The following is a 15,066-nucleotide window of genomic DNA, read 5'->3' as shown; positions in this document are numbered from 1 at the left end:
GATTTCATCTATTCTGGAAAAAGAAACACTTGCCTTTCCCTGCCAGATGTCCCTTAGCTGTGTGAACCAATGTGGATGTGACTAATTTTCTACACTAACATGACACAGCCTAACACTGTCAGCACTTACGAGCCTTTTATGAAGCTCCCCCGGGGCTGAGGGTACTGTGTCTTCAAAGATATTCTCTTCACTTGTGCTCCCAATTAAAGCCACGGGGCTGCTGGCTGGCTCCCTTCCCACCCGCCATGCAGAGAGCTGGCAGCCCGACTCCTAACGGCCTGCCAGGCCTTCTCCCTTAGTCAGGAACGGTTCCAAGCCCCATCCTTACATCTTCATATTTAAGAACAGACAGGGACGTTTTACTTGCGTTTCTAAGTTCCAGAGCAGCTCAAAAAATCAAAAACTGATTTGCAGAATGGGGCCACAAGCATTCAATCACTAGCATGTTTTCTCTAGGTGATTCTTGCCTGTCAGGAAACACAAGGTTCAGGGCTGGCTGTGTTTTGTAAAGTACTGTTCAGGGCAAGATGAGCATGTTCTTTGCTAAAGCCACTGCTTAAGCAGAAGAGGGAAAAAAAAAAATGTAACGGAAAAGCAAAGAGTCAGGAAGCTGACATCAGGAACCTAAGATGCCTTCACCTACAGCACCCAGAGGGCATCCCAGGAATGGAGGCCTCCAGGCCGATGCTGATTCTTCCTGACTCTAAGCTTCCCTGCTTAGAACAGAGAATGTTGTCTGAATCATTTATAAGGTTCGGTCTCGTCTCTGTGGCAATCTTACAAAACTGCACAGTGATAACTTCTGATCTAAAGGGAAGACGAAGTGGAAGGATAGAGGGAGCATAATACATTCACTTGAAAGCATTTTTTTTTTTCAGAAATCTTTCTACTTTCTAGGAGGAACCCCACCTTTTCTTGTGTTTGTCAAAGAAGATTCATGTGTTACTATCCAGACGCCACAAGCTAAGGGAAGAAAAGTGGTTAACTATCAACTGGGACAAAATATAAAAATGGGAAATATACATTTTACTGGTAGACTGGCATGCATTCTAAAATCATTTTTAAACTATGATATGATATCATAACATACTCCTGACTTTGTAGGAAGTGTGTGCTAAACATAATGACTATTCTATAAAACAACCAGACACACACAGCAACTCTTACAATTCAGAGTCTCTGAGCTAGGCCTGGGGAAGTGCCACCAGGGATCAGTCAGTCTCAAGCCCAAGAAGCTCCTTTGATGCTAATATGAAGATCTCCCTATACCTGTGACAATAGCAGCAAAGAGGAACCCTGCTGGAAAAATATCTTCTTACCCTATGCTGGTGGTAAGACCTTCAAAGACAGTGTGATAATACCCATTATAACTAAAGTCATGGTATCTTAGAACACAACAATTTCAGTTGTGGCTATAGACTGAGGCTGGAAGCAATACTCATCAATATTATACTTCATTAGCACATAAAATAAACCTGAAAATTTATGTATCTCTATACTTTTCTCTGAGCCCAAACTCTACCAGTGTGGGCTTTTAGCTCTGGGTCCCCTAAAGACTACAGAGAGCCTGGCTGGGCCAGTTAGCCCACACTCTTCCCAGTGGGACTGTTCTGGTTCTCCTAGGCTGTGATCTTGTACCAATCCATAGCATGCATTCTAACCTGAGTCAAATTCAACATGGAATTAAGTATGACATGCCCACATCTATTCTTCCCTTTCTTCCCACATGCATGAGGCAGAACACAGGAGCTATCTATCACCCAGGTACCAGGATCTTACCTTCCACTGACCACACTCTGCTTTTCCAGTCCACTGGGCAGAACCACAGTGATGTCCAAGGTGCTATTCTGTAGTCCCTCCTTCATGTGGACCAGGCTTTGCTGTGAACCCAGTGTGGCATCATGAGGCAGTTTCTGTTCACTGTGGACACTCTGGGCAGTAGGCTTTCCAGGAGGTGGTGGAGCACGGGCCTTCATCTTCCTTCTTGAAACGATAACACAGAGACACTAGATGAGGGTTTTATGCTTGCCTCCAAATGATTCATCCTTAAAAGCATTCATGGCTTGCTTCAGAAATACCTTGAAAGCTATGGAGACCTTTTAAAGTCTGTGTCAGCAATCCCCAATCCTAACAGATAATATCTTCCACAAACAAGTAAAAACCAAACCAGTTCAAAGAAACAGCATGAGAAGCATTTCTGAAAGTGTTTCTGAAAAAGAAACATCCTAAAAATGTTGTCCCCATCTGTAAGCAACATGTCCTATTTTCTACCCACCCTGGTCAAGGTGTAGGCATGTACAGAGGAGTTTGCTGGCCTGGTCCTTTCTGGATTCTCCATGCTGGCTCACCACTAACAAGTAGGTGCTCATACCTAATTTTCTGCAAAGCTCTCGTGTCCACCTTTTCCAGCTCAGGAACTAGGACCAGCTCTGAGGGCCTGGATCTATGAACCTGTAATACTGGATGCCTGAACCAAATAACCATCACAATTTGCTTAATAACTACCTATTCATCCAATAGTCACTTTCCAGATTTCAAAATATTTTGCAGCCCAGATTGATTTATAGCTTAATTAAAAGCCCACAATCACTCAATACCAGGCAGAGGTAGGAACCATACCCAGCTGATGCCCCAGTGCCTACTTCCTCCCAACCCTGTACAGCCCTAACCAGAAGACACATACAGAGGCGATGAGAGTCCTTCACACACCCTGAGCTCTATTGCCCAATTGAATTTCTGTAGGCATTCTGGCATGAGGTTTCAAAGATATCAGACAGGCTTCTAGAAATTTATTCTCAAGAAGCTCATCATATACTATGTGATATGATGACATCATTTCTAATGATAGACAATTAATCTAACCACATACCAACCAGTAAATTAAATAACTAATAGGACATATCAGTAAAAATCAATACATTATTTTATATTGGTATATTGGTACCAATAGTTAAAAATGTATAATTCAATGAGCAAAACCAGATGTTTTTGAAAATAATTTTTAAAAAACAGAAAATTTCAAAATAGTTGTTTAGGAAACCATTTTTTGAGAGGGCTACATTCTAGCAACAGACTCTACAATAGTCTAGAAAGACACAGTGAACAATTAGCAGTGGGCGATGCCAGATATGACATGTGCTTTGCTACTGTAATGTGTGTTACTTGTAAAACATAGCCATCATTTGGAAATGAGAACAAGCAGGAAATGGGATCCAGAAGAGGCTGTAAGCTTCCAGATGTCCCCATCATAGTTAACACAGACTGAGGAATGGCACTTGGTTACTATTCTCTGCTGTGGGAAGTAATTATAAATTAAGTTTAAAAAATAAAAACATAAGATTTGTATTATAATATTTGTATGTGATGCTATATTTTAACTGTTATTGCTTATTTCCTTTCATTCACAGATGTAAAAGTCAAAAATATCCAGGAATAGCGGTACACTCATATAACCCCAACACACTCAAGAGCCTGAGGTAGGAAGGTAGCAAGTTCCAGGCCAGCCTGAGCTACATAGTAATTTTCATGCCAAATCTGGGTTACATAAGACAAAACCATGAAAAAACAATTTAAAATAAAAATAAAATCCTTAGTATCAGAAGTCCCATTATTTATTAACTCCTATTTCCACCTGTGCCACTTTCAAAGGGAAGACTTTTCCTATGTTATAGATAACAAAGGGGCACATCCTCCCAGCATTACAAAGACGTAGAGCTACCCTCAAACCCAGATAATTTACACAGTGTCTGAAATTTTAACCACTGTGTTTTTGAGTCTCTTTGAAGGATAGCTGTTAAATCCATTTTGGAGATTAAAAAGACGAAGACAAAGAAACATTCACCAATTTGCCTTAACTGCAAGCCAGAAGCCCAGTCTATGAAATACCTCCCACAGGTGCTTAGACAAAATTTATATTGTAATTTTTAGAGAAGAAATACCTTTCCAATTTAGCAGAGCACAGTCAGGCAGGAAGCAGCCCAGTGTTCATTGCTATTGCAGGAGCACAGTATTATAGTGAGGCAACGGCTGTCATCCATTCCTTCACTCATTGCAAAAGCAACCGTCACCATCTTCTAGATACCTTGTGATATCACTTTATCCACCCTACCGTGTTCATGATTCCAGTGGTCATGAACCGCACACCTCCACAGTCACATAACCAGCTTCTTTCCCAGTCAGTTACACCTCCCTAAGGTTCCTTCCAAAGTGTTTAGGGAACATGATCTGAGGGCTGATCCTCACAGCACACCCCACAAACTACCTGGGAAAGCCCATTGACTATGGCCTGATACAACTTGGAAGGCTGTGAGTAGAGCTTTTTGCTCAGGACAGTGAGGTGTGTGTGAGTGTGTGTGTGTGTGTACATCATGTATGCACATGTGGCAAGTCAGCCAATATTTAAGAAAAACAGAATTCTTTAAAAACCACAACATAATTTCTAGTGCTTTCTGTTAATGAGGAAACATGACAGTGTACTGAACACAGTCACAGCAAAGTCAACTGTGTCCATTCCAGTGATGGAGGGGGTTTCCATCTCAGTGACATCATACATCTTTGCCCCACCAGACTATACTGATAACCACACTTTTGGAGTCTTGGCCATCAACCTCTCCCACATCTCTCCCACTGTCCTGTCAACTGGTCTGTAGTCTGGAGCAGTCCCATCTGTATGAGCCTCATGGCACTCTGCCCTCTCCCTATTCTTTGTCCTGTGCAGGTCTCTGGAAGACCACAGTTTCTGAGTGCTCATCTCTGGATGTGACAGGCCTGGGGAAAGACCTATGACCAAGATGAAGAGTCTCCACTTCTCTACACTCAGCCTGAAACTCCATAGGGAGCTGAAACTGTGCCCTGCGCCTGCCTGTCACTGACCAGCTAAATCCTAACAGCTGAAATGTATGGATTGCAATCAAATGTTAAAATAGCATTATTATAGTTACAACATTTATTTCACTGGACAACGAGATGTAGCCATTAGGATACTATAGAGATGAACACCCGTGCACCGCTACTGAGAACATGCAGCAGCACAGGCACTGCAGGGGACAGGAAAGGGACTCCTTAAAAGTTAGAATTATCAGGTGACTAACAAGTCCTGCTAGATCCAGATGCCGAAGAACTGAAAAAAGAGGCTTGACTAGGTATTTGTTCACCTGTGTTCATAGCAGGTGGCTGTTTTGATGAGCAGGCTGCCAGATGGAGCAAGGATGCTGAGCCTGAAGAGGAAGCGGTGGACAGAGATTTTAAACTGTCTCTTAGGAGGTCATGGTTAACATGATGAGTCTCCTGGGTGGGGATCCTGATGGAGGGAACAGGGTATGCATGGAACATGATGAGGCCTCAACCCTGGCTCCCTCCTGACTCATCTTCCACCAAGAGACAATGTACTGATGCAGATATTTTATAGTCAGGCTTGTCAAGGATGTGTGCATTAGGGAGCAGAGGTTTCTAGTGTGGGTGAAGTACACAGCCTTAGGGCAAAGATCTTTTTTCCCTTCTCCATGCTTGCAGGCATGGCTTCTCTGAATGTCCTCCATAGAACATAGTCATAGCTGGGTTTGGTGGCCTATGCCTTTAATCCCAGAACTCAGAAGACAGAGGCAGGTGGATCTCTAAGTTCAAGGTCAACCTGGCATGCAGATGAAGTTCAAGAACAGTCAGAGCTACACAGAGAAACTTGTAAACTTTGTCTTGAAAAACAAAAACAAAAAACAAACAAACAAAAGAACATAGTTGTAGTGAGAAAAAGAAAATTCCATTTTCCTGCACTTTTGAACAACACAGAGAGAACCACTGCTGTTCAAACAGATATCCTGAGTCATCTTCACTCAGTTGTGAACAACCTCATGAGTGATGGTTTTCAAAGATCTATGCAAATCGTCAATCTACAGAAGCTAAGATTCAAGACTATAGGAGCACATGAGAGAAGGCCAAGCTTCTGCCCAAGGGCCATGAAGTCCTTAGGGCTAGGGCCTTGCCTGGCTCCTCTTGGGCACATCCAGGGCAGGTGCTGCTCAGCTGCCACCAGGTAGGTCCAGCCAGGGCTCTTCAGGAGAGGAATCACTAACGCACAACCCAACTCCTTTCCGGCTCTCCAAGTTAAAACAGTGGGTGTGCCCTGGCAGGAACTGTTTATAAAAAAATGTATATTATATAAGAAAACAGTTCTGGCATTTCCAAGTCATCAGTTGTGGCTCCAAATGATGTGTGACCATCCTATATCCACGTTTCTGAGTACTTACTAATTTCCCCATCAGTTCATGGCTCCCAGCTGGGTTTTATTTCTGATGGCTTTTTCATTATAGAAAAGAGTGCTTGAAACCTGGTCCCTGAAAGCTGGAGGACCTATGAAGACATGGGCTAAATGGTCCAGAGACTGCAAATTTCAGGCTCTGTGCAGACAGATGAATTAAACCCAAATTCCATAAGGGATCAAAGGCCTTCACTCAAGACTAAAGAGGCCCAGGATGAGGGAGTCCAGGGTCTGTAGACTGAACAGGGAAAATTCACACCTCTCCCACCTCTCTGTAGCCCCAAGGCCAGCATCTAAAGAGTGTCTACTTTGTGTTTCTCTTGTCTTTCCATCACAGCCTTCAGCTGCAGACATAGAGGCATATTTTTTTTTCCCGAGACAGGGTTTCTCTATGTAGTTTTGGTGCCTGTCCTGGATATCACTCTGTAGACTAGGCTGACCTCGAACTCACAGAGATCCTCCTGGCTCTGCCTCCCGAGTGCTGGGATTAAAGGCATGGGTCACCACCGCCAGACCAGGCATAAATTCTTTTTAACTACCCAGGACCAGAGGACACAAAAGGCGTGAGGAGACAGGAACTAATGCTTTTTGTCTGAAAGTCCCTTTTCAGCGGAAGCCTTTCAGCTGAGGAAGTCCTTTCAGGCTGAGGAGTCCTAGAGGTAAGATGTGGCAGTGGCTTGTTCCTTTGTCTCTCTGATATTTCAGCATTTACCCCAATACTGGCTCCGTTTTTTTTTTTTTTTTAAATTAAAAGACCATTTAGAAAGCAGAGTTACATCTGGTGTCCAACTTTTGGGGCATGAATTCCTGAAAAGGCTCCTTGTCTATGACTCAGGCCAGAGCTACACAAGGCCAGAGTCCCCACCCTGCTGGCTAAGTTTTGGTTGCAGCGTCTCTGCAGCAAACTCCGTAGGTTTTTTCAGTTCCAAAAACCACGGGAGTTAGCCACTTTCATACATTTTCCCTGTGCAGACAGCTGGATCTTTCACTTCTTTCCTCTCCTGGTGGGTTTTGGCTTTCCTTGGGCCCCCTCTTTGGGCTGTGGCAACACCATTATCTGAATCATCACTGTCAGCAGATTTGGTGAGTCAATTAAGATTTCTTAAAGGCAGAAATTAGTTAAAAGAAATTTTTTTCCCACATTAAAAATTAGGAAGCATTTTTACATTGGAGGGAGTTTGGTCCCTGTTTGATAATATGAAATGACAGATGGTCTAATGATGGAACAATTAAATGAGAGGATAGTTAATGTTGATGTGATTTATGTAATGTAGATTATAAATATTATTTGTTTGATCATTTCTATTTTATCATTTTAAAAAGTTGTTTAATATGAGTGCCAAGATAAAAGTTTTAGGAAAACTTGTTAAAACAGATCTTAGAGATATTCAGACCCAGACAGAAGAATTTAAAGGAGAAGAAATCTCAACATTGCATTATAAGGTTACAGAGAAACTGCCTAATGCTTTCAAACAGCCAACCTTAATTTATCCAGTAACCTTACAGGAACTGCCAAATGATAGATATCCCCAAGACTGGATACGAGCTGAATGGACTCCTGTGCAAATGCTAAATCTGAGGAGACTCAAAGAAGCAATAGTCTCATATGGCTAATCTTTTGTGAAGCAGATGTTAAACTCATGGTCAGCTTGTAACAGAATTATCCCTCAAGACTGGAAAGATTTTGTTACAGCAATCTTAGAGGCTGATCCCCAATTACAATGGAGGACCTGATGGAAGGATGAGGCTAAGACCATTGAACAATGAAGCAGGGCTAGAGGTCTTGAAATATCCCAAGATCAACTTCTTGGAGAAGGTGATTATGCTGATGTACAAAGATAGTCTTTATATGATGACCACACACCCTGGCTTTATGTCACAAGGCAGCCTTGAATGCGTGGGACAGAACTGAAGAAGTAGGAAAGAAAATTGAGTCATTTACTAAAGTTATACAGGGTCCAAAAGAAATCTTCACTGATTTCTTACAAAGATTGACTTCAGCAGTAAATAGAATGATACTAATTCAGAAGCTAGACATATAATTATTGAATCTCTGGCTTTTGAAAATGCTAATGCACAATGCAAAAGGGTAATTACACTGTTAAAGGCAAGATCAGCACCCTTGGAAGAATGGATCTGAGATACAATAAATATTGAAACTCATGATGATGCTTGGATAGGAGAGGTGATTTCTAGAGGTTTGAAGAAAAATAGTAATGTCAAATGTTTCAATTGCAGTAAACATGGTCACCTAAAAAGGGACTGTAAACAGGGTGTTCCTAAAACAATGTTTTTTCAAGGAATAAACCCAACGGAACACCCCTCTCTTCTGGATTATGCAAAAGGTGTGGCAAAGGCAGATATTGGACTAACAAATGTAGATCAACAAGGGACAGACAAGGTAATCCCTTGCCTTTGCCTGCAGAAAACACCCAGAGGGACCTTTCAAAGGCCCTCATGTCAAATTCCTTTTAGTCATTTCCTGTCATCATGGAAGAAACCCCTTCTCAGAGCAATTAAATAACCTAGTACCTATTCTAAGAAACCATACAACTCTGAATGATAGAATAGCTTTAGAAAATAAAACAAAAATTTAAGGCAAAATTATAAATCAAAATTGATAAAGATTAGATTTGAAAACTCCCTAAAGTTAGGGTTGGGGAAGGGGTTTGTTTTTGTCTTTCAGGAGAATGAAAGCTAAAGAATCTCAAGAAAAATGAACAAAAGAGACATCCGAAGAAAAAGGACAAATTATCCAGAAAACTTGTTGCAAGAAAAAGATTTTCTACAATGAACCATAACCATGCCTAACAGTGACCTTTGAAGTCTCCAAAAAAGATGGTGGGACCACACAACAACAATCATCAGGATGATGATGACACCATTAAGCTGACAAACATCACCAAAACATCAGCTTTGGACCACAAACTGCTCAGGACAATACTGAGATGGCTAGCTGAGATGATACAGCCTCACACACTACTCTTGTCAGGACCTGACCATAATCCAAAATTTTCTTTGTGTCCCCATAAGATTACCAGCATCCCCAATCAGTAGGAAGTAGCCTAGAAAACTATGCCACAAAAATGGATTATGGATGTTTGTCTTTGTTTAGGGGTTGGTTAAAAATTGTTATTGGTCATAGAAGAAGAAAGGGGAATATGATATAAAAGTGTATTATATAGAAATGATAGGATAAAAGGGTAGATTATTGAATCTATTCTGAAAAGAAAAAAGAGAGAATATAAATATGATAAGATTAAATGGTAGATTATTGAATCTACTTTTAAAAAGCAACTACTATTTTTAAATCTTTACATTGGATTAGATTTTTTATATTGTATACAAATTGTGTATATTGATACAAAGTTGAGATTATTTTTATTGGAATATACTGTACTTACATTTCTATACTTGTTCAAGGTGTTGTACCTATACAGCTCATTTAACAATGTAATGCAAATTGCTAGTCCTTGAAAGTAATTATTAGAATATAAAGAAATGAAAATTACTAGTTAGTTATTACAATTGAAGTTGTAGTCATATTAGGTATGTTTCAAGGTCAAACAGATATATTTTAGATAGACATGCCATCTTCAAACACTTCAGAGATCCTCATAATATGGCATTTAAGATGTTTTAATAATATAGATTCTTTTTTTTTTTTAATGACAATGAGACATGCCTGCTCCTGGAAGCATCAATCTACTTCAGAGAAGATGATGGGTATTGAAGAAACTCCATATGGAGTTTACTTTCTTTGTGGCAAGTTAGCCACTGGGCAAGAAAGTAGCTTCAAATTGACTGCTGACAGTATGCGATCCAAAATGGACAAGCAGGACACAGAAGAAAGGACTGCCAAACCTTGCAAGGTGGGAAGGCCCTTCAGAAAATCCTGCTTCACAGAAAAGTTTATTAGATATACTGAGTCTGTAAACCGAAGATGGATGTCCCAATGTTGCAGAGGAACCTTGGGTGACTGTCCAGGCAGCCAGCTGTTTCTGTCATTTCTTATATTTTTTGAAAGTCTCTTGTTTGTACTTCCTGCTTACTCAGTTAATATTATTTCCTTCTCAAGTCTCTGAAGGAGTTGAAGATTAGATACTTATAGTTATAGTTTTCCTTGTTAATAAATTCAGAAAAGAAAGTCAGTAAAGAGGTATAAAGTATATGTTTGAAAGATATCAAAAGATAGTTTTGTGTTGGTAATACAAGTTAGGATAGAAAATGAATTAGGTACAACATTTTGGACTTACAAAAACAGGATAAATAATGGAGTATTTCTCTGAATCTACCAAATGTTAATGGACTGGACATTGTTAATGTAATTCTTGACTGTATATATTGTATATACTTATGTATATAGTTTTTCTTATATTAGTTACTTCTTTTATTATTTTAGACAAAAAGGGGAAATGTGGTGATATATTGTATACCCTAATAAAATTTGCCTGAAGATCAGAGGACAGAACAAGCCACTAGATTAAACATAGAGCCTAGGCAGTGGTGGCACACACCTTTAATCCTAACGCTCGGGAGGCAGAGATCTGTCTGGATCTCTGTGAGTTCAAAGTCACCCTGGACTACATGAGATTGACTCAGTCTAGGAGAGAAACAGAGCCAAGCAGTGGTGGCATACACTTTTAATCCCAGCACTTGGGAATCACACGCCTTTAATCACAGCACTTGAGATTTCATGCCTTTGCTTGGGAAGCACATTTGCCTTCATTCCTTTAATCTCAGCACTAAGAAGGAAGTGATATGGCTGGGCAGAGGATGGTATATAAGGTGTGAGGAGACAGGAACTAAAGTTTTTTGGCTGAGGAATGCTTTTCAGCTGAAGCCTTTCAGCTGAGGAAGCCCTTTCAGGCTAAGGAGTCCTAGAGGTAAGACAAAGCAGTGGCCTGTTCCTTTATCTCTCTGATCTTCCAGCATTTACCCCAATATCTGGCTCTGGGTTTTTGTTTTTTTTTTAAATTAAAAGACCATTTAGAAAATTGAGTTATAGGTTGCTGACACTAACTCACCTGAAAAATGCCAAGTATGATATATCCTGCCTAGCTAATGCTAAGTAGCACCTGCTCACAGGACATTTTAGTGGAACCAGGTAGACCTGGCACATCCTGCCAATCACACCATGAAGCAAATTGGTATCTGTTTATGCTGCAGGCACATGGGGGTTTCCTTTCTCTGCTGGAGGTCTCTGGATTCCTGTCTTTGCTTTCTCCTGGAAGGGAGCCTTTGAGTGCAAAGTGAGCTGTCTCTGTTCTGTCTGAGTGTCTGTTGCTAGCCACAGCTCTAGACAGCAATCCCAAGAAACCACGGACTTCAACAGGACAGTGCTAAGCCCAGGGAAGACATCTCAGAAGCCACTGGCCCAAAGAGTGGCTACTCGAGTAAATCCCCCATGACCAGTCACCTTGTGCTCAACTTTATACAAAGGACTTCAGGAACCCCACTCTCATCCAGAGTACAATCAGGTCAAGAAGTAAAGGGGCGTCCTCATGTCCAGCACCAACTCCTGTATCTATAATCCATTAACAGTCAATTTTTTAGCTATCGTTTCCCTGAATAATTAGGAACTAGTCGTCAAACCAAACGCTGTATGTATCCAATCCTAACAGCAATTTCATGTGACAAGCTTCCTCTCTCCAGTCTGAGGCTACTGAGGATCCAACAGATGCATCAACATTCAGACAAGCACACAGCTGGAACGTCAGAACTCCAGCTGCAGCGTTGCTGACCCCCGAGCCCTGCACTAGCTGCTGTGGACACTGCACTGCCTTAAATGCTTTCCAAAACCAAACAACCCCAAGCTAATGTAGAAATGCAGGCCCTATGCACTGCCTTAGCACACTGGGGGCCCTGCAGGGAAAGGGATTGGATAAGGGCCATCCTTCAACAAGGTTTCCAGCATACAATCAGATACATCCTCTTCTCTAATGAGGGCTATGGCCAACCTTTGTAAATAGAACTGGTGCCCCCTGAGAACTGCACCCACTGTTAAGGCTCCATGTGACTCAGACATAATGTCAGGAACTTGCTAAATTGCCTCAGGAAATGGAGAAAGAACTGAACTTGCAAACAGATTGAAATACATGCCCAGGCTGATGACAGGTAGTTGAGCTGAGGCAGGTCCCAGTTAGTCCCAAGGGTTCCGCAATGCCTCTAGGGCCAAAATCACCACTGAACATATAACCAAAGCTGGGAAATTTCTTGAAAACAAGATATACCAAATCTTCTTCCTGCAAACATGGTTTTTGCAAAACAGGTTGTCTTTCAGGGACCCAAGAAAAGAAACCCTGTAAGACCTTCTCTGGGGGCTCAGCAATCCCAAAATTCAGGGCATTGCTCCTATGACAAGATTATCTTCTAATGATAGAAAAGATAAATCAGGAAACTTCTGCCAAAGCTTTCACAACTGTCCTTGCCTTTCAAAACAGAACTTAACTCTAAGAAGACATCCAAGATCCAGATAATCGCGGCCTAGAGTATGTATCTATAAAACAGACAGGCTGAGACCACATTCAAACTACGGCTTGCAAGAGAGCTGCTAAGAGGCGCTGTCTAGCTCACTGCTCATTGGATGCAGGGATGCAAGTTTACCCGCAAAAATACTTCATTTCAGGGAAACAGTCAGCCTCAGGATACCCTCTCATAAGTGCAAATGAAGTACTGGGTATGGCGCCCTACTCCAGATTCACTAAGTCTCTCAGGTCAGACCCAGCAAGTCTCTGAGGTACTGTGCATCCTCCAGCAGGTGGCTCTATTTGGACAAACCATTGTAATCTGTAGGCCTCAGTTTCTCCAAGAGCTGAACAGAAAATGCGGAGGTTTACCAGGTAGTGGTGGCATGAGCATTGTTATGAACTGACTCCTATGGGGACACAGGCAATGCTCAATGACTACTACTTAACCACACGGATTTTCACTCTTTGGGATTAGAATAAAAACCTTTTATCTGTGTAAGAGCAGAACATTAGCCTATTCTTCCAGATGCACAATGAAAAGCTCACTTACGCAGAAAACACACTGAAAACTAAGAAACGCTATTCACAATAAAATTTTAGTTTTGACCTAGGGTGGAGGAAGCTTTCAGCAACTCACCATAAAAAGATTGACTTTCCTGATAGGATTCTCTGCAGCACAGTAACAAAAGCTATTAGGTCTGACCAACCTCTAAACTCAGGGACCAGTACATATGGGAATGCTGATATCTCACCAGACATCAGGTACATATTCAAAGAGGAACATTTGAGAGCTGGGTCTCAGAGCTATTACTGAACTCCTATCAAGTTAAGAAAGCCTGCAGTGTGCATGACTTAGCTATCAGCAAACACTCCACCCTGTGGCTGAGCATGGCAGCTCCTGCTCTGAGGAGCAGATAAAGCTAGAGTTGTATTGTTGAATATCACAGAAAAGGAGTATCCACTTTCAAAAACAAGCCAATGCTAGTTTACTGAGGTTTGAACATTCTTAACAAATGAAATGAGGTAAACGGGGAGAAAACCGGTACCAATTGCCAAACCATTAGCCAACACATGTGTACATCTCAGGCTGTTCCCTACCGGGGCCAGGGGACTTAACTCACCCTACACAGAAGTGAGCACGTGCTTTCTGTGGTAGTCAGTGCAGTCCCAGGAGCTAAAGGGAAGATTCCAGTGGGCTCAGTCAGGCCTGGGGGAGGAGCACAGTGACATTTTTATGAGGGCCACCTGATGTACTGCTTCACAGGTGGGGAGAATGCTGCTTCCTGGGTTCCCAGCAAAAACCTCGCAAGGCCCTTTGCAGAACGACATCAATGGAATTGTCCCGCTCGCCCCTCCCCCATTGAAACCCATAAAAGCATAAAGGAGAGCACAGAAGTGATGCAGGAGGAAGAGCAGAGTTCCTATGGAATGAGGATGTCTGGCAGCACCCGCTTCTTCCTCCCAATGCGTGCGCCGACCTCTGGGAGTTGGCAGTGTGGGTGCACAGGCGTTCCCGTGGGGAAGATGCCTAAGTATTCTTGGAGAGATGAGTCATCTCTCCTAACACTGCCAGCTGGCCGTATGCGCTTAGGCTTTATTGAATTTGGATATAGCAATCCTTCCTATCATCTTCTCAGCCATGATGTTGAAACTTCTCCTGAAGGAGTTTGGGGTTTTCTTCTTTTCAAAGCTATGCAACCAGAAGCTCGTTATTTCTTGGTAGTCTGTCTTTAAGGGATGGTTTATTTATTTATTTATTTATTTATTTATTTATTTATTTATTTATTTATTTATTTAGAGTCTGAAAGATATGTTTTGTTCCACTCACAGTCCTGTCCCAGAATCACAAAGGCTGCTGCTGATGCCAAGGACACAAGCAAGCAGCTATGTCTGTGAGCCTGGTGGACTCTCAGTTCTCCTGCAGTCAAGGGCTCAAGGACCCCAATGAACGCACAGCAGGTTTCGGGATCTGGGAATCTGGCCATCCTCTCCAGCTCTCCTCCATCTTTGATTGCTCCTCTCATCTCCATGTCCACTGCTGTGTAACCAGAATCAACGCCATGCCTGGCTGACGACCTCCACAGTTGTGATCAGCCTCTCTCATCTCCTAGGGACAAAGGCCACTTCCAAAATAGACCTAGGAAAGTACAGAGTAGGCCTCTGGCATCCCCAAGGAGAGGCCATCTCCTCCACTCTTCCTCACAACAAACACCCAGCATACTGAAACACCCCTGACCCTGAATATACAGGCACCATGAGGATCCACGTCTGTAGCACCCTAGCCCCTAAGGATATCCAGAGCAGAACTTCCCATGGAGCCTCTTGTCTCTTTCAGTACTTCAT

At 42.1% G+C, this 15,066-nt stretch overlaps 1 protein-coding gene across 8 annotated transcripts in view; it reads right to left on the bottom strand.

The window, feature by feature from the left end:
• Positions 1-15,066, bottom strand: part of Cobl (cordon-bleu WH2 repeat protein) — a 235,058-nt gene that overhangs the window by 152,298 nt on the left and 67,694 nt on the right. For 6 of the 8 annotated variants that reach the window (XM_028882949.2, XM_028882952.2, XM_028882954.2 and 3 more), the window contains exon 2: positions 1,780-1,983. In XM_028882949.2, coding sequence (XP_028738782.1) covers positions 1,780-1,983 — 204 coding nt within the window. Of the gene's footprint in view, positions 1-1,779; positions 1,984-13,844; positions 14,042-15,066 lie in introns of those variants that run through there. The other 2 variants (XM_037208971.1, XM_028882950.2) reach the window with 2 other exon arrangements.

The sequence above is a fragment of the Peromyscus leucopus genome, chromosome 10, assembly GCF_004664715.2.
Source record: "Peromyscus leucopus breed LL Stock chromosome 10, UCI_PerLeu_2.1, whole genome shotgun sequence".
Lineage (NCBI taxonomy): Eukaryota > Metazoa > Chordata > Mammalia > Rodentia > Cricetidae > Peromyscus > Peromyscus leucopus.
Note: the sequence above shows the minus strand (reverse complement) of the source record. Positions and strands in the feature narration are given on the sequence as shown.